Source organism: Budorcas taxicolor, chromosome 17, assembly GCF_023091745.1.
Source record: "Budorcas taxicolor isolate Tak-1 chromosome 17, Takin1.1, whole genome shotgun sequence".
NCBI lineage: Eukaryota > Metazoa > Chordata > Mammalia > Artiodactyla > Bovidae > Budorcas > Budorcas taxicolor.
Window position 1 is genome coordinate 71,039,203 of NC_068926.1, and position 19,667 is coordinate 71,058,869.

The window sequence follows — 19,667 nt, forward strand, 5'->3', positions numbered from 1 at the left end:
TGCCAGCCAATGCAGGAGACACTAGAGGCCCAGGTTTGATCCCAGGTCAGGAAGATCCCCTGGAGAAAATAATGGCAATCTGCTCCAGTAGTCTTGCCTGAAAATTCCATGGAGATATATATTATGTATTAGTATATTTATTGATATTTTCCAAATGAATGGCATTTTAAAGGATGTTTCCTTGTCAATTTCTCATTATTGCATTATGGTCAGATCACACAGCCTAAATATTATTGATCCTTTGTATTTGAAGATTTCCATTCTGTTAAGTATACCATACTTTAGATTTCCATTCCAGTGAAGTCAAAATGAAGTTGGTGTGATACAGAGAAAATACTTGCAATGTCTAAAATGTATATGTGAAATGACCTACTTTAAGCCTCACAATTATTCCAGCATCTTTCATAGGGTACCTTTAACTAAGTTCCAGGTTTTATTTAAATTTTACCAGTTTTTCCACAAATGTTCTTTTCCAGTTTCGTATTCCCATATAGGATACCAAATTGCATGAGGATATATACCGAAAAGCTACAGATACCTCCTTAGCTTACTCTGGTCTATAGCAGTTTCTTAAGCTTCCCTTGCTTTTCATGACTTTTGGCAATTTTCAGGAGTCCTTCAGGGACAGGTATTTTGCAGAATGACTCTCAATATGGGTTCGATATGTTTCTCCTGGTTGCACTGGGGTTTATATATGTTTAGAACTATACCTCCAAGGCAATATATCTTTCTCATCACTTCCCATCAAGGATTCATACTATCAATATGACTTACCATTAGTTCCTCAGCTATAAAGTTATCTCTTTCCCCCTGACATATTCTGTTCTTTGGAAACAAGTCACTAAACCCAGCCTACACTTAGGGAGGGCCATGGACTCTCATCTTGAGGAAAATATCTAAGAGATACACAAATTACTGAATATACAAAGTAATTGAAACTCATTTATAAGGAAGATCTGGTTCTTCTAGCCATATCTTTTAATTGTAAATTAATTAAATTAAATTAAAGATTTAATAGGTTTCCCAGGTGGTGCTAGTGGTATAGAACCTGCCTGCCAATGCAGGAGACGTAAAAGACACGGGTTCAATCCCTGGATAGGGAAGATCCCCTGGAAAGGGAAATGGCAACCCACTCCAGTATTATTGCCTGGAGAATCCCATGGACTTAGGAGCCTGGCAGGCTACAGTCCATGGGGTCGCAAAGAGTTGGACAGGACTGAAATGACTGAACACACGCAAAGATTTAATACCTCAGTCACACTAGCTACATTTTAACATCTTTGAAGTGGCATATTAGACAAGGAGATAGAAAACATTTTCATTGAGAATTCCCTAGTGATCTGGTAGTTAGGGCTTTGTGCTTCCACTGCAGAGGGCAGAGATTCCATCCCTGGTTGAAGATCTAAGATCCCTTAAGCCTCACAGCAAGGCAAAAAAAAAAAAAAATTCCTACAAGATGAACATTCCATCTGAAAAAACAGATAAAGTATATAAATAGGTCACCTCACAGAAGAGAAAAATATGCATTTATATATGTGAAAAGCTGATCGTCCTTATTAGGGAATACATGTAACAATTTTAAAAATTTCTATTGCTGCAGAAACTTCCATGAATAGCACTGACTTAGATCATTGTTTTGCCAATCTTTCTTCTTTTCAAATGTGATGCACTTTAACATATTAAACTGCACTAGCTCTGTCTCAAAAAATTTGCTATTTTCAATATCATTCAGTTCAAATATTTTCTTTTTTCCATAACAATTTATCTTAGGAGCTACAAGTTATTTAGGTTCAGAAGCAGGAGTAGGAGGAGCCTAAACCACAACATTAAAGAGGCTTGTGAATTACAGAGGTGCCACTTTTGCACTTTGGGTTCCTGGAAATCGTGACTCTATCCTCAGCCTGTTCGCAGTTATATTGCTTCGTTTTCAAACTTTGGGAGTTCTTTCCTCCTCAATTATCTTTATGGGTTTTTGTTTGGCCATGCCGCAGAACCTGTGGGATCTTAGTTCCGCAAGCAGGTGTTGAACCCTGGCCATTGTCAGTGAAAGCATCAAGTCCTAACTGCTGAACCAACAGGGAATTCTCATATATTTTTCCCTCTTTCTTTGAAATATTTATTCATTTACTTGGCTATGTTTGGTCTTAGTTGCAGCACAAGGGCTCCTAAGTCTTCATCGTAGCACATGGGAGCAGGATTTTTAATTGTCACATGCAGTATTTTTAGTTGCAATATGTGGGATCTAATACCCCGACCAGGAAAGAACTAGGACTCCCTAATTTGGGAGCACAGAGTCTTACCACTGGACTACAGGGATGTCCTTCCCATGGTCGAACCCAGGTCTCCCACATTGCAAGTGAACTCCGTACTGTCTGAGCCACCATAGCTTTGGCTATAAGAACCTCAGTCAGCAGAGTGAGGCCTTAGCTTTTCTCTTATGCTGTCCAGGTTTGCCATAGCTTTCCTTCCGAGGAGCATGCTTCTTTTAATTTTATGGCTACATTCGCCGTCCACAGTGATTTCACAGCCCAGGAAAATGAAATCTGCTGCTGTTTTCACTTTTTCCCCATTTGTTTGCCATGAAGTGATGGGACCAGATGTCGCAATCTTCGTTTTTTGAATGTTGAGTTTTAAGCCAGCCTTTTCACTCTCCTCTTTCACCCTCATCAAGAGGCTCTTCATTTTCTGCCATTAGGGTGGTATCATCTGCCTATTTTAGGGGACTGGAATGCAAAAGTAGGAAGTCAAGAAACACCTGGGGTAACAGGCAAATTTGGCCTCGGAATACGGAATGAAGCAGGGCAAAGACTAATAGAGTTTTGCCAAGAGAATGCACTGGTCATAGCGAACACCCTCTTCCAACAACACAAAAGAAGACTCTATACATGGACATCACCAGATGGTCAACACCAAAATCAGATTGATTATATTCATTGCAGCCAAAGATGGAGAAGCTCTACACAGTCAGCAAAAACAAGACCGGGAGCTGACTGTGGCTCAGATCATGAACTCCTTATTGCCAAATTCAGACTTAAATGGAAGAAAACAGGGAAAACCGCTAGACCATTCAGGTATGACCTAAATCAAATCCCTTATGATTATACAGTGGAAGCGAGAAATAGATTTAAGGGCCTAGATCTGATAGATAGAGTGCCTGATGAACTATGGAATGAGGTTCGTGACATCGTACAGGAGACAGGGATCAAGACCATCCCCATGGAAAAGAAATGCAAAAACGCAAAATGGCTATCTGAGGATGCCTTACAAATAGCTGTGAAAAGAAGAGAACTGAAAAGCAAAGGAGAAAAGGAAAGATATAAGCATCTGAATGCAGAGTTCCAAAGAATAGCAAGAAGAGATAAGAAAGGCTTCGTCAGCGATCAATGCAAAGAAATAGAGGAAAACAACAGAATGGGAAAGACTAGATATCTCTTCAAGAAAATTAGAGATACCAAAGGAACATTTCATGCAAAGATGGGCTCGATAAAGGACAGAAATGGTCTGCACCTAAAAGAAGCAGAAGATATTAAGAAGAGGTGGCAAGAATACACAGAAGAACTGTACAAAAAAGATCTTCACGACCCAGATAATCATGCTGGTGTGATCACTCATCTAGAGCCAGACATCCTGGAATGTGAAGTCAAGTGGGCCTTAGAAAGCATCACGACGAACAAAGCTAGTGGAGGTGATGGAATTCCAGTGGAGCTATTTCAAATCTTGAAAGATGATGCTGTGAAAGTGCTGCACGCAATATGCCAGCAAATTTGGAAAACTCAGCAGTGGCCACAGGACTGGAAAAGGTCAGTTTTATTCCAGTCCCAAAGAAAGACAGTGCCAAGGAATGCTCAAAGTACCGCACAATTGCACTCATCTCACATGCTAGCAAAGTAATGCTCAAAATTCTCCAAGCCAGGCTTCAGCAATATGTCGTGAACCTCCAGATGTTCAAGGTGGTTTTAGAAAAGGCAGAGGAATCAGAGATCAAATTGCCAACATCCACTGGATGATGGAAAAAGCAAGAGAGTTCCAGAAAAACATCTATTTCTGCTTGATTGACTATGCCAAAGCCTTTGACTATGTGGATCACAATCAACTGTGGAAAATTCTGAGAGAGATAGGAATACCAGACCACCTGAGCTGCCTCTTGAGAAACCTATATGCATGTCAGGAAGCAACAGTTAGAACTGGACATGGAACAACAGACTGGTTCCAAATAGGAAAAGGAGTATGAAAGGCTGTATATTGTCACCCTGCTTATTTAACTTATATGCACAGTACGTCATGAGAAATGCTGGGCTGGAAGAAGCACAAGCTGGAATTAAGATTGCTGGGAGAAATATCAATAACCTCAGATATCCAGATGACACCACCCTTATGGCAGAAAGTGAAGAGGAGCTAAAAAGCCTCTTGATGAAAGAGAAAGAGGAGAGTGAAAAAGTTGGCTTAAAGGTCAACATTCAGAAAATGAAGATCATGACATCTGGTCCCATCGCTTCATGGGAAATAGATGGGGAAACAATGGAAACAGTGTCAGACTTTATTTTGGGGGGTTCCAAAATCACTGTAGATAGTGATTGCAGCCATGAAATTAAAAGACACTTACTCTTTGGAAGGAAAGTTATGACCAACCTAGATAGTATATTGAAAAGCAGACATATTACTTTGCCAACAAAGATCCATCTAGTCAAGGCTATGGTTTTTCCAGTGGTCATGTATGGATGTGAGAGTTGGACTGTGAAGAAAGCTGAGCGCCAAAGAATTGATGCTTTTCAAGTGGTGTTGGAGAAGACTCTTGGAGAAGACTCTTGAGTCCAAGACTCCCTTGGACTTCAAGGAGATCCAACCAGTCCATTCCAAAGGAGATCAGTCCTGGGTGTTCTTTGGAAGGACTGATGCTAAAGCTGAAATTCCAATACTCTGGCCACCTGATGCGAAGAGTTAACTCATTGGAAAAGACTCTGATGCTGGGAGGGATTGTAGGCAGGAGGAGAAGGGACATCAGAGGATGAGATGGCTGGATGGCATCACCAACTTGATGGACATGAGTCTAAGCAAGATCTGAGAGTTGGTGATAGACAGGGAGGCCTGGCGTGCTACAATTCATGGGTTCACAAAGAGTCGGACACAACTGAGTGACTGAACTGAATCGAACTGATCTGCATATCTGAGGTTGTTGATATTTCTCTCAGGAATCTTGATTCCAGATTATGCTTCATCCAGCCCAGCATTCATGATGTACTCTGCATATAAGTTAAATAAGCAGGGTGACAATATACAGCCTTGACGCACTCCTTTTCCTATTTGCAACCAGTCTATTCCATGTCCAGTTCTAACTGTTGCTTCTTGACCTGCATACATATTTCTCAGGAGGCAGGTCAGGTGGGCTGGTATTCCCATCTCTTTCCAATTTTTCCAGAGCTTGTTGTTGTCCACACAGTCAAAGGTCTCATCACTTCATGGCAAATAGATGAGGAAACAGTGGAAACAATGACAGACTTTATTTTCTTGAGCTCCAAAATCACTGCAGATGATGACTGCAGCCATGAAATTAAAAGATGCTTGCTCCTTGGAAGAAAAGCTGTGACAAACCTAGATTGCCTATGAAAAAGCACAGACATTACTTTGCCAACAAAGGTCCATGTAGTCAAGGCTATGGTTCTTCCACTAGTCATGTATGGATGTGAGAGTTGGACCATAAAGAAGGCTGAGCACCAAAGAACTGATGCTTTTGATCTGTGGTGTTGGAGAAGACTCTTGAGAGTCCCTTGGACTGCAGGGAGATCAAGCCAGTCAGTCCTATAGGAAATCAACTTTGAATATTCACTGGAAGGACTGATGCTGAAAGTGAAGCTCCAGTACTCTGGCCACCTTATGGGAATAGCCGACTCATTAGAATACACCCTAATGCTGGAAAAGATTGAAGGCAGGAGGAGAAGGGGATGACAGAGAATGAGATGGCTGGATGGCATCACAGACTCAATGGACTTGAGCTTGAGCAAGCTCCAGGAGATGGTGAAGGACAGAGAAGCCTGGTGTGCTTCAGGCCATGGGGCTGCAAAGAGTGAGCAGGACTGCACAACAACAAATTATTGCTTGTCTTGCTTGATTTTTTTGTTTCTGCAGTTTCTCACTTCTAATTAAATTTGTTCTTGGAAACTCATGGAAGGTCTAGGACCTAAAGTTTTCCTACAAATGAGAGACAGGGTACATTGCAGGGGCGGGGCGGGGCGGGGGGGGCGGCGGTGTGTGTGTGCGGGACATGGTCTGTCCCTGGGAAAGCCCTGCAGGGTCCTGCTCAGTTATATGATGAAACAGACTGACAGTGCCAAGGGTCTGATAAAAATGGAAATGCCAGTACTGTTAGTGGAAATACACATTGCTTCAATCACTTTGAAAAAGCATTTGACTGTACCTGCATATTAGAATGGCTCAGTCAGTGACAGATCAGCCTGCAATGCAGGAGACCCCGGTTTGAACCTTGGGTCTGGAAAAACCCCTGGAGAAGGAAATGCCAACCCATTGTGGTATTCTTGCCTGGGAAATCCCATGGACAGTGGAGCCTGGTGGGTTAGAGTCTATGGGGTTGCAAGAGTCAAATACCACTTAGCAACTAAACCACTACCACATGCATTATCAGAGAATCTCATATCTAGACATACAGATATAGCTATCCTAGAGAAATTACTATGAAAGACACACACAGGTTCATAGGTGGTTTATTCAAAAAGGCAAAATAAGAGCCTCAAATTTCAGGCACAGTAAAATGGACATATAAGACTATGCCCATTCATCCAAGGGAATTCTACCCAGCAATGAAAAAGAATGTTCCACAGCTACATACAATAAGGATGCATCTCACGTATTTAAAAGAAAACCAAGACCAGAGGAACAGAAAATCTATTGTGTAATTCTATTTATTTAAAATTTGAAACATAGAAAAATGAATCCCTGGTGCTAGAGGTCAGAGAAGTGGTTACTTTGGGGAGCAGAGAGTGTCCAGGAAGGAACACGGAGATTTCAAAGCTACTTGATGGTAGAGAGATGAAGCAAGTACAACTTCAGTTACAGTAAAGCCAGACTTTATTTTCTTGGGCTCTGAAATAACTGTGGATGGTTACTGAGCCCATGAAATTAAAAGATGCTCACTCCTTGGAAGAAAAGCTGTGACAAAATTATACAGCGTATTAAAAGACAGAGACATTACTTTGCCAACAAATGTCCATAACGTCAAAGCTATGGTTTTCCCAGCAGTCAGATGCAGATGGAAGAGCTGGACCATAAAGAAGACTGACTGCTGAAGAATTGATCTTTTCGAACTGTGGTGCTGGAGAATGGAGAAGACCCTTGAGAGTCCCTTGGACTGCAAGGAGATCCAACCAGTCAATCCTAAGGGAAATCAACCCTGAATATTCTGTGGAAGAACTGATGTCGAAGCTCCAATACTTTGGCCACCTGATGGGAAGAGTCAACTCATTGGAAAAAAAAAAAAAAAAAACACCCCGATGCTGGGAAATATTGAAGGCAGGAGCAGAAGGGGTGACAGAGGACGAGATGGTTGGATGGCATCAGCAACCCAATGGAATGAGTTTGAGCAAGCTTCAGGAGACGGTGATGGACAGGGAAGCCTGGCGTACCGAATTCATAGGGTCACAGGGAGTCAGACACGACTGAGCAACTGAACAAGAACAAAAGCCAGGCAGGGTCTTTATGTGCAGCTGGCTGAACCTCAATAGGGCTTTTTCGAATTTCCGGAGGTGGGTAGAGCATGGTTTTTAACCAGATCCCTTGCTGCAAGACGTCTGGAATATTTGGTGTTCGTAGTCAGCTTCTGCGTGGTCTTTGGCGCTTGGGAGTCCGTGTTCCTCACAGCGATGGATGCTGTCTCTCTCAGTCCCAGCTGAACTGAAGTTCGGATCGTGACCTCTGTTTCAGGAGGCAGCCCTCGCAATTGCTCTGGCGTTTTGAATGACTGATGATGCTTGGTCTGGTGCTCTGCCTTCTCCTTCAGGTTCAAAAACTGCAGCCGGCACTTGGAACACGGAAAGACCCTCTTGTTCCAGTGCCTCCAGGCGTGATTTACGAAGGATGTCGCCAGTTTGAAAATTCTGAGGCAAAGCACTCAAAGCAAATTGTTCGTGTTTCCATGCCACGTTCTAAAATGCGCCTCTACGTCAGCGAAGGCTGATGATCTGTAATTGCAAGCGCGGCACACATAGGGCATTTCGCCAGGTTTGTGACTGTCCTTCATGTGCTGTAAGAGAACCTGATCGGTTTCGAAGGACAATTCACAGATTTTACAGACCGCGGAGGGCTCCCGGGGAGCGTGGACACTTTCAATGTGACACTGCAGCTGGAACGGGGTGGGGAACTGGCGGTGGCAGCACCGGCAGGTGGTGTGGATTTCCCAGCCGTCACCCTTCTGCCTCTCAAGCTCCAGATGGTTCCTCACATGGGTCATGAACTTGACATTTTTTAGAACTCTCAAGCAGCTGAGGCATTTAAAGGCTGTGTGAGTCTTCGGTTCTGGCTGCCCATCTCCTGTATGCTGTCCATAGGAAAAGTCGTCGAATAACATGACCAGATTTCCTTTCATGGCATCAACAGTCTTGCTCTGACTTGCTAGAGTCAAAAAGTCTGGTTTCTCCAGCCTTTCCAAACTACGTGTTCTTTCTGGATCCATAAGACTGAAGCATGCCTGGTCATTTGCGTGAGTCCGTGAAAATGATGCCCCACCGTGAACATGGCTCGGTGAGGTCGGGAGATCTTCCAAGGTCATTATCGTGTTCTTTGTAGGAGAGATTCCTGGAGGGGGCATGGTGGAGGCAGGTCCCCCTGGGATTCCATCGCTGAGTTTAGGTCTTTTGGGATTCCCACCGTTAACATTTACATCTGAACTGGAACACCGCTTTGAATTAAGAGGACTTTCATCCTTGCCTCCTAATGAGAGAATGGCTCCAGAGAGATAGTGAGGCCGCGGAGAGAGCAGTTCTGAATTGTGAAGCTCGGCTTGCAGAGAGCTCGTTTTATAATCAGGTTTAGACGAAGGCTCGAAAATAACAGGACTGTCTCTTCCTCCCCGTTCAGACTGAGAAGCTGGGGAGACGGCCGCTGGCTCTGATGCTGGGCTCCTGAGATTCGCAGGTTGCAACGTGCAGGAGGGGTCTGGACTCACGTGGCCCTTCTTTCTTCTTGAAGATGAGTCCCTGGTCACTCTGTTCAAAATGTTAGAAATGACTGGCTTTGAACTTGAAATCACTCTGACAAAGAGGATTTCAGCATCCTCACGGACGTGCTGCACTCCAACAAAGATGACCTCAGCGTCGTCTCCGTCTTCACCTCTGGTTTTGGACCCTCTGGTCTTTTGCTCGGGCTGTGGTGGTGCCTGTGCTTCCTCACACGGGAAGAGATGGGCCATTTTACAATCACTTTTGGCTTCAAGCGGCCCCTTCTTCTAGTGCTCTTTCCACCTAAAGGCAACCGCAGGACAAGGTCATCACCTCTGATCTCAGGGGCCACTCTCTGTGGTTTCAGTTAACCCTCAGTTGTTCACCAAAAGTATTAAATGGGAAATTCCAGAAATAAATAACTCCTAAGTTTTAAATTGCATATCATTCTGAGCAGTGTGATTGGAATCTCACCATCCTGCTTCCTCCTGCCCAGAATGTGACTCGTTCCTTAGTCCTACACACCCCACCCGTTTGCCACTCGGTTACCACAGTGACGTTGAGATGTCACAGGGCTTGTGACCAAGTCACCCTTAGTTTACTCAATAATGGCCCCAAAGCGTAAGTGGAGTGATGCTGGCAATTTAGATATGCCAGAGAGAATCCACTAAGTGCTTCCTTTAAGTGAAAAGATAGAAGTTCTCAATTTGATATAAAAAGAGAAAATTGTATGCTGAGGTTGCTAAGATCTGTGGTGAATGTGAAGAAGAGAAAAGAAATCTGGGTTAGTTTTGCTCTCAAACCTCAAACTGCAAAAGTTATGGCCACAGAGCATAGTCAGTGCTTAGTTAGGGTGAAAAAAATCTCTAAATTAGTACAGTAATATTTTTTACATAGAGACTACATTCACAAAACTTTTATAAAAGTCTATTGTTATAACTGTTCTATGTTATTATTATACCTTCCCTGGTGGCTCAGATGGTAAAGTGTCTGCCTACAGTTCAGGAGACCCGGATTTGATCCCTGAGTTGGGAAGATCCTCTGGAGAAGGAAATGGTAGCCCACTCCAGAATTCTTGCCTGGGAAATCCCATGGACAGAGGAGCGTAGTAAGCCGCAGTCCATGGGGTCGCAAAGAGTCAGACATGACTGAGCGACTTCACTTTCACTTTCCTGTATTAGTTAGTTGCCAATCTCTTACTGTGCTTTTATAAAATAAACTGCATCACAGGTATGTTTGCATAGAAAAAACATTGTGTATATAGGATTTGATACTATGTGAGGTTACAGATGTCCGCTGGGGGTCTTGGAACTTATTCTCTGCAGATAAGTGGTGATAGTTCTTTCAAAAGACAAAATTAGTACCTGATTTAATCATCGGCTGAAACATTGAGATACCTATTAACACCCTTAGACATAAGGAAACATCTCAAACTCAGTTAAGTGACATGACCATGTTAAACTTCCTTCTCCGGCCGCCACTTTTGCCTTGTCTCCCCATGGTGGCCCCAGGGCTCCTGTTAAACTCTGCAGGAGAGCTGGGAGGCACCGTCTTGCTTACAGATCTCCAGTCTCACGCAGAAATGCTGACCAACATAAAATGTCCAAAAGAGCCCCCAGCTGTCCCTTGGGGGTGCCCCTCGCTCCCTTCATTCTGTGAGTCCAGAAGGCAGCAGACTCTACACATGGATCAAAAGCATTTTTTAAAAAAATTCCAGAAAGTTCTAACAGCGAAACTTGAACCTGCCTCATGCCGGCAACTATATATACATAGCATTGACACTGTTCTTGAAACTATTTACACAGCATCGACATTGTATTAGGTATTGTAAGGAATGTGGAGATGATTTAAAGCATGCGGGAGCATCCCCTTAAGTTACATGCAAAGACTGCACCATTTTATATAAGGGACTTGAGCACCCATGGACTTCGGTAACTGCGGGTGAAGGGTTCCCGGACCCAATCTCGCCAGGGCACCGAGGGAGAGGGGACAGGGCCTTCTCAGGACTTCTGCTGCTCCCCTTGCCTTGGACGCTGTCTCAAGTACCGCCGCCCAGCTCCTGACCTGCCTCGGTCCACAGTTTCTCTGCCAGGCTTCCCTGACCATGATGTCGGACATCATAGCCTCCCCCAACTCACATGCCACATTCACCTCCAGAGCGCTTGGATTGCTGTATTTTTGTTTCTAAAACATGAGGCATCTGTTTTTGCTACATGTCTGCTGCATAAATAAACGGTAACTGTCACTAATACAATCATTTATCTGGGCCACAGGCTCGACCCACTAATTCCTGGCTCCCCAGGTACTTACACTGGATCTTAGCCAGAAGGCTGAGAAGCGGTTTCTCCAAGCATTTAATGAAATCCACATCTTAATGATTTAAAACTATCATGCAAGGGAGAAAGTCAGCCAGTATGTAGCTGGATGCAGACAGGGGCGGTGGTGCTCATTGAAATAAAAGGTTTGTAACACAATTTGTCTCCACTTAATACATTTGTTGATAGCTTCCATGCCATTAACACATTTCATTGACATTAAGGGACATTCTAAAGTTTACCTGTGACCATTTCTGATACCAGATCACACTTCATCAGTAGCATATGATAGTTTGTCTGGCTGTGTGTGAATGGTGGCCCTAGCGGGAAAGGCCCCTCCTGCCAATGCAGAAGACGTAAGAGACGCAGGTTCCATCTCTGGGTCAGGAAGACCCCCTGGAGGAAGGCATGGCAAGCCACTGCAGTATTCCTGCCTGAGGACTCCTATTCACAGAGGAGCCTGGTGGGCTACAGTCCAGAGGGTTGCAAAGAGTCAAACGTGACTGAAGCAACTGAGGCCACATGCATACATATGTATATAAATATATGTATAATTTTATAGTGGTATGAACAATAATGCTGTGGGACCTCCCTGGTGATCCAATATTTAAGACTCCTCACTTCCACTCCAGGGGGCATGGGTTCAATCCCTAGTCGGGGATCTATATCCCACATGCCACAGGGTGTGGCCAAAAAAAAAAGGAATAATGTTGTATCTTACAGTGATGTCATCTGAGATTTAATGGAAATTTATTTTTCATAAGTAGAATCCAGCCTACTAAATTCATGTCACAAGTCACTAATGGGTTGCTAGCTGCATTATATAGGCAAATGGTTTAGACAGGGATTGACAAATTGGCTTGCCTCCTGTTTGTTTTTTCCTCCCAACAAGCAAGCTAAGAATGATTTTTATGTTTTAGTTTTTTTTAACTTTTAAAAATACGTTTAATATTTTTACTTTTTTTTTTTAATTTGGGGGGAACAAAGGAATATTTTGTGACGTGAAAATTACATGATATCTAAATTTCAGTGTCACAAATAAAGTTTCATTGGAACACGGCCGTGATCATTTGCCGCTGCCCAAGGCTGTTTCACACTGCTAATGGCAGAGACCGCGTGGCCCTTAATGCCTGGTTACTATCTAGCCCTTTACAGAGAAATTTTGAAGACTCATGGCTGCAGAAAACAAAATGAAGCATTCCAAACCCCATGGCTCACCAGCTCCTGAAGTCCAGTTGACTCCGTGCAGCTAAGGGTGAAGCTGGAGTGTCTGTCTCCACGTCCCAGAGAGATTTCTCTGGAAATACCAGCACCACTTGCTGTGTCCGTGAAACTCCTACCTGGCTCTCCAAAAGCCTTTTCTCAGTGAGGCTGGATCAGGAGATTACAAGCCTTTTAAAGCCCTTTATAATCCAATCCATAGTATCCAAACTGGGCTCCAATCAGGTTTCTGAACCAGTTTTTCCCCATAGGATCTTTCAACTAGAAACCTTTCTACCAAATTGCTAGAGAGAGGAAAGAATGTGGGTGGGGCTTCAGGGCCCCGCCCAGGGGCTGTTTTCCAGGTCTCAGTGTGGTGAGTCCCCACTTACCTCTCTGGCATCTGGAGGCCCACCACCTTGTCTCCAATTTATCTGCGTCTTTAGTTATTTGTGGTTCAATAGCTTAAGGGCAGCGGAAGGTGGTCCACACAGCTACTCCAATAGAGCTCAGGCTGATGTCAGGAACCTAAAAAGGCATGGGTCCTCTTCCAATGCTAGAAAATTCTCCAGTTGCAAACAGCAAACCCCTGTTCTCTTCCAGGGGCAAGGAGGGTGGGTTGGGGGGTGGGGGGTCAGGGTGAGGGGGCAGGAAGCAAGCTTGCTCCCAAGTGATCTGCACTTGAAGTGCAGCACCCGCTGGATTCCCGGGTCCTCACTGAACCGCAGGAGCTTTTCTAGGCAGGGGCTCATGAGTTCTTAAACCACGTCAGGTGTGTCAGGCCACACCCTGGTCCCCCTCCTTCTCCCTTCCTCCCACACTCCCCCTCTTCTCTCTCCTTCCCCTTTGCACCACCAAGATTATATCTCAAGCTTTCCCTCCCACTGCCTTTACAGCCCTCTGCACACAGATTCTTAAGGGGAGGGAGGGTTTCAGAGAAGAAATATGTGTATTTCCATTAGGTAACAGAGTCACTGAATTACAACAAAAATGAAGTTCACTAATGAACGTGATCTCAAGTGCTGTAACCAGATATAAGATTAAAAATACCTTTCTTATCAAATCAAGACATGTTCACCTTAAATTTACACAATATATGTCCATTACATCTCAATGAAGCAGGAAAAAAAAAAAAAAACCTGGCCATTAGAAAGAGCTGGTTACTCTTGCCTGGAAAATCCCATGGACGGAGGAGCCTGGTGGGCTGCAGTCCATGGGGTCGCTGAGGGTCCGACACGACTGAGCGACTTCACTTTCACTTTTCACGTTCATGCATTGGAGAAGGAAATGGCCCCCAACTCCAGTGTTCTTGCCTGGAGAATCCCAGGGACGGGGGAGCCTGGTGGGCTGCCGTCTATGGGGTCGCACAGAGTCGGACACGACTGAAGCGACTTAGCAGCAAGCCGGTTGATGCTGAGTGCTCTGCCTAGTTGCTCAGTCCTGTCTGACTCTTCGCGACCCCATGGACTGTAGCCAGCCAGGCTCCTCTATCCATGGAATTCTCCATGCAAAAATACTGGAGTCGGTTGCCATGTGGTGAGTATCAAAACCCAAGGCTAGGGACCTCCCTGGTGGTCCAGTGGTTGAGAATCTGCCTTCCAGTGCAGGGAACGTGGGTTTGATCTGTGGTTGGGGAACTAAGATCCCACATGCCAGAGGGCAGTGGACCCGACAAAGGATCCTGCATGCCACAGCTAAGACCCCAGGCAGCCAATAACTAAATAAAAATAAATACTTTTTAAAACTCTACGCTATTTACATTCTTCTGGATATATTTGAAAGCATGATATTAACAGTTTTATTTATTTATGAATACGCCATGCGACTTCCTGCAGGATCTTAGTTTCCTGACCAGGGACTGAACCCAGGTCACCAGAGTGAAAGCATTGAGCGCCGCCCGCTGGTTTGCCAGGGAATCCCTAGTTTTGTTTACTTAAAGGGTTTATTTTCATTGCATGCCAAAAGCTCCATTCCTTTGCAGTGTTTACACTTCTGACGAAAACATTTTGGATGTCAATTTTTAAATGTTTGCAAAACCTTAGGAGAAAGAAAGGATAATTTTGACTACTTATTTATGCTTCTAGGCTTCCCTGATGGCTCAGACAGTAAAAAAAAAATCTGCCTGCAGTACAGGAGACCGGGGTTTGATCCCTGGGTCAGGAAGATCTCCTGGAGAAGGGAATGGCTATCCACTCCAGTATTCTTGCTTGGAGAATTCCATGGACAGAGGAGGCTGGGTCTGCAAAGAGTCGACCACAACTGGATGGCTAACACTTTCACTTTCATATGCTTCTAAAGATTGCTCAAACCTCAGAATCACCTGGGACATTGTTAAACATAGAGAGATTCCAGGGCTGCATATCACACCTAAGAAACTCAAATTGCCAGAGGAGGGGGCCTGGGAATCTGAAAGTTCAATGTTTGCCTCACTTGATTCTGAAGTGAAGTGTATCCCAGGGTGTAAAATCCTCCAGTACTTTGGGAAATATTGATCCCTGGTGGCTCAGCAGGAAAGAATCCACCTGTTAATGCAGGAGACCTGGGTTCAATCTCTGGGTCGGAAAGATCCCCTGGAGGAAGAAATGGCAACCCACTTCAGTATTCTTGCCTGGGAAATCCCATGGACAGAGAGAGGAGCCTGGCAGGCTACAGCCTGCCTGTGGGGTCACAAAAGAGTCGGACACAACTTAGCAACTAAACCACAACAGTGAAAGTCGCTCAGCCGTGTCCCACCCTTCGCGTCCCCATGGAATACACAGTGCATGAAACCCTCCAGGCTAGAATACTGGAGTGGGTGGCCTTTCCCTTCTCCAGGGGATCTTCCCAACCCAGGGATCAAACCCAGGTCTCCCACATTGCAGGCAGATTCTTTACCAGCTGAGCCACAAGGGAAGCCCAAACAGCAATAAGAACACGTTTAAAATACCCAAGAATCTACTCCTTCCGGAGACCCTGAGGGTTGAGGGTCAGAAATTCATTTTTCCTTCATGTGACACACTGAGCTCCTGCCCTGGGAGGAGCAGGTTATTGGTAATTCAATCAATCGGTCAGATGCTGTAGCTTGAGCTGGGAGCTCATCCTCCCCACCACCCTCCAGAGATTTTAGGACTCCCACACCCTCTCTCGGGGCTTTTGGGTGTCCTTCGTATTGAAGGAAGTTAGGGTGTAAGCAAAGCCCAGAGATCCGGATCCAAACTTCTCAGTTTGGGCCACACTTTCTAATCTCCTGGGCTGTGCTTCTTAACCCTCAGTGAATCTAAGGAATTGCCTACGTGTCTTGTGCAAAAACACATTCTCGTCCAACAGTTGTGGGTGGCGCCTTGAGAGGCTGAGTTTCTCACAAGCTCCAGGTGTTGCCCAGGCTGCTTAAGGTGTCCATATTAAACAGTGAGTACTAGAGAGCTTTTGAAAAGTACTAATGTTCTGGTTGATTCTGCCGATCTTACTCCATGCCCACAGAATCAGTATCTCCAGGAACAGGACCAGGGAGTCAACGTTATTAAAGGTCTCAGATATTTCTAAGGAGCAGGTAGGGTGCAAATTTGTAGCCAGGCAAATCGCCCTACCATCAACCCTGTTTGGGGCTTCATTGTGTCCTGCACAATCCGTATGTGGAGGGGACTTTCACAAGGGGCCAGTGGCTAAGACTCTGCACACCCAGTGCGGGGGGCTGGGCTTCGGTCCCCGGTCAGGGAGCTACATCCCACAGGCTGCCAGGAAGACCGAAGACCCCACGTGCCACAACTAACACCCGGTGCAGTCAAAGAAATTCATTCCTAACCCCCAACACTTTGGAATGTAACCATATTTGGAGATAATACCTTTAACGAGGTGATGAAGTTAAAACGAGGTCACTAGGGTGGGCCCTAGTCCAATCTGATGGTTCTCCATATAAAAAGAGAGAGGGGAATTCCTTGGCAGGCCAGTGGTTAGGGCTCAGAGTTTTCACTGCCAAGGGCCTAAGTTCAATCCCTGATTTGGAAACTAAGACCCAGAAGCGAAGCAGCATGGACAGAAAAAAAAAAAAAAAAGAGGAAATTAGGACACACAAGACATCAGGCATGCTTGGACATACAGAGACAGGAGGACAGGAGAATGCAGCTGTCTGCACGTCAAGGAAAGAGGCCTCCGGAGACACCACACTGTCAGCACCTTGATCCTGGATTTCTCGCCTTCACAACTGGGAAAAAAAACACTTTCCTGTTGTTTAAGTCTGTGATATTTCTGGTGGCCACCTTAGTACTTTAACACGTTCTTTAGATCAGGGGTCCCTAGAGAGGGCTCACCTCAGGGACAGGGAGGGGGTATGCGGGTGATGACTCAGCTCCCAGGTGATGACTCCCACCCATCAGCAAATGCCCACCCACCCAGATTTTGCAGGACGCAGCCTGCTCCTGGACCACTTCTTGCAGACCACTGCTGCTAAAGGTCCCCACCCAACTCTCTTTCTGGCCCCAGCTTTTTTTACTTCTCTCCTAGACTGTGAGGGACAGAACGTTGAGAACAGAGCGAGGCCTGTGCTCAAACCATCCTGGATGTGAAGGGGAATGTGTTTTAACCAAAAAAAAAAAAAAAAAAAAGGAAGAAAAAACACAGCTGTCCAGCAAAACACACTGAAGCTTATCACCAGATGTACAGAAAAGCCTTCACATGTTGGGTTAGGAAGAAGCAGAGGACACGAGTTCAACCTCTTCTGCAGGGAAGGTTTCCAGGAAGGAGGACAGCATACCTTCTGTAGATGGGTTGAGAGCAGATGAATTGATTGGAAGGCATTTGGGTCCTTAGCCAGGAAAGGAATATGAGTGGGGAGGGGGTATGCCGTCCTTCAGTTCTCTACCTCCAGAAGTTTTATGATATGGGCCGTGGTCACAGGGCTCCCAGAGGTCAGGGAGAGAGGAATGTTTGGTGACTTCATCAAAGCCTGACCCATAGAAGGCAGCCTCTCAGCAGCCAACATCAGACTTCTGGGCCATCTGCCAGGCTCAAGAAATGACCTACTGGGAACTCTCTGGTAGTCCTGGGGTGGTTAGGACTCTGCACTTTCACTGCTGAGGGCGTGGATTCTACCCTTAGTTGGGGAACTAAGATCCTGCAAGCTGCGTTGGCTGGCCACCAAAAGAAACAAAAAGAGAAAGACATGACCTGTTCCCACCTTTCCTTCCGTGGACAACCCCAAGGCCAACTCCAGTCCAGGTCCATTGCTGTGGTCAAGGAGGAAGCTCCCTGGGGCTTGTGGCCGTGGAGTGACATGTGGTCAACCTGAGTGTCCACCAACGGGGCTGGGCGTCTCACACCAACTGAGAACCCGGTACCCAGGAGATCAGGCCCTCGGGCCCCAAGCTGGTGCCTGCTGACCTACAGATCAGGGATGTGTGAGAAGTGGACTCAACAAGGTGGCCAGAAGGCACACCTTTCAAGAGGGCACTCATCCAGGTGGCCAGCCTCGACCCACTTCCTCCGCCTCTAGGGGAGAGCTTGGTGCTTCCATTGTTCTCACAAGCCTTTTCCTCTTCTACTCTCCCTGACACAGCTTTATCTCGAGAGATTGTTGTTGTCCATTTGCCCAGCTGTATCTGCAGCCCCATGGACTGCAGCGCACCAGACCTCCCTGTCCCTCACCGTCTCCTGAAGTTTGCCCAAGTTCATGTCCATTGCATTGGTGATGCCATCCAGCTGTCTCATTCTCTGTTGCCCTCTTCTCCTTCTGCCCTCAGTCTTGCCCAGCATCAGGGACTTTTCCAGTGAATCAGCTGTTCACATCAGATGACCAATATAGTGGACCTTCAGCTTCAGCATCAGTCCTTCTAACAAGTATTCAGGGTTGATCTCCCTTAAGATTGACTGGTTTGATCTCTTTGCTGTTCAAGGGACTTTCAGGAGTCTGCACCAGCACCACAACTCAAAAGCAGTAATTCTTTGGCGCTCTGCCTTCTTTGTGGTCCAGTTCTCACAACCGTACATGACCACTAGGAAGACCATAGCTTTGACTCTACAGACCTTTGTCAGCAGAGCAACGTCTCTGCTTTTCAACACACTGTCTAGGTTTGTCATAGCTTTCCTGCCAAGAAGCAATCGTCTTTTGATTTCATGGTTGCAATCACCATTGCAGTGATTATACAGCCCAAGAAGAGGAAATCTGTCAGTACTTCCACCTTTTCCCCTTCCATTTGCCATAGAGTAATGGGGCCAGATGCCACGATCTTAAGTTTTTTTAATACTTAGTTTTAAGCCGGCTCTTTCACTCTCCTCCTTCATCCTCACCTAATCAGTGCCGAGCATCTGGCTTCTTGCTGCTTCTGCTCTCAGTTCTAATTCCCTGAGTGAGAAATCATAAAAGGTTGGTTTCGCAGCTTACATGCAAGGGTGGGACAGAGAAAGACCGAAACATAAGGGACCGTGACACACTGAAAAACTCAATCAATGACTACTTGCACCACCTGCTTCCCCACAGGATTAAAGGCGAAGCGAAAGTGCAGTCAGTCCTGTCTGACTCACCATGACTCCATGTCCTGTAGCCCGACAGGCTCCTCCGTGGAATTCTCCAGGAAAGAATATGGGGGTGGGTAGCCACCCCGTTCTCCAGGGGATCTTCCTGATTCAGGGACTAAGCCTGAGTCTCCTGCATTGCAGGTAGATTCTTTACCATCTGAGCCACCAGGAAAGCTCAAATCAAGGCGATGCTAGTTTCCAGGACTTCCCTAGATCAAAATTCTGGTGGTCCATGCCGGTCCCAGCTCTTTCAGTCACAAAAAAGGGTATAGTTGGAGCCTTCCACTCTGAAGGGGTGCTGTTATTTTGCTAAATCTTCTCTGAATCTTAGAGGACTTGGTCTCAGCAAAGAGCTCTGACGGGCAGAGAGAATTAGTTAAAAGCCTTGGTGCTGCCAGGTTGGCAGAGAACCAGGATTTGGAGGAAATTTTATCTTTACCATGAGGCTTAAGGTAAAAACTTAAGGATTAAGGTTTAAAAAAAATGTTACAGATCACAC

At 45.5% G+C, this 19,667-nt stretch overlaps 1 protein-coding gene across 1 annotated transcript; it reads right to left on the reverse strand.

Moving 5' to 3' along the window:
- Positions 1 to 7,726: 7,726 nt before the first annotated feature.
- Positions 7,727 to 9,415, reverse strand: LOC128062197 (zinc finger protein 280A-like). The gene is given in 1 exon segment (XM_052654576.1): positions 7,727 to 9,415. A coding segment is annotated over 1 exon segment (1,689 nt).
- Positions 9,416 to 19,667: the final 10,252 nt, after the last annotated feature.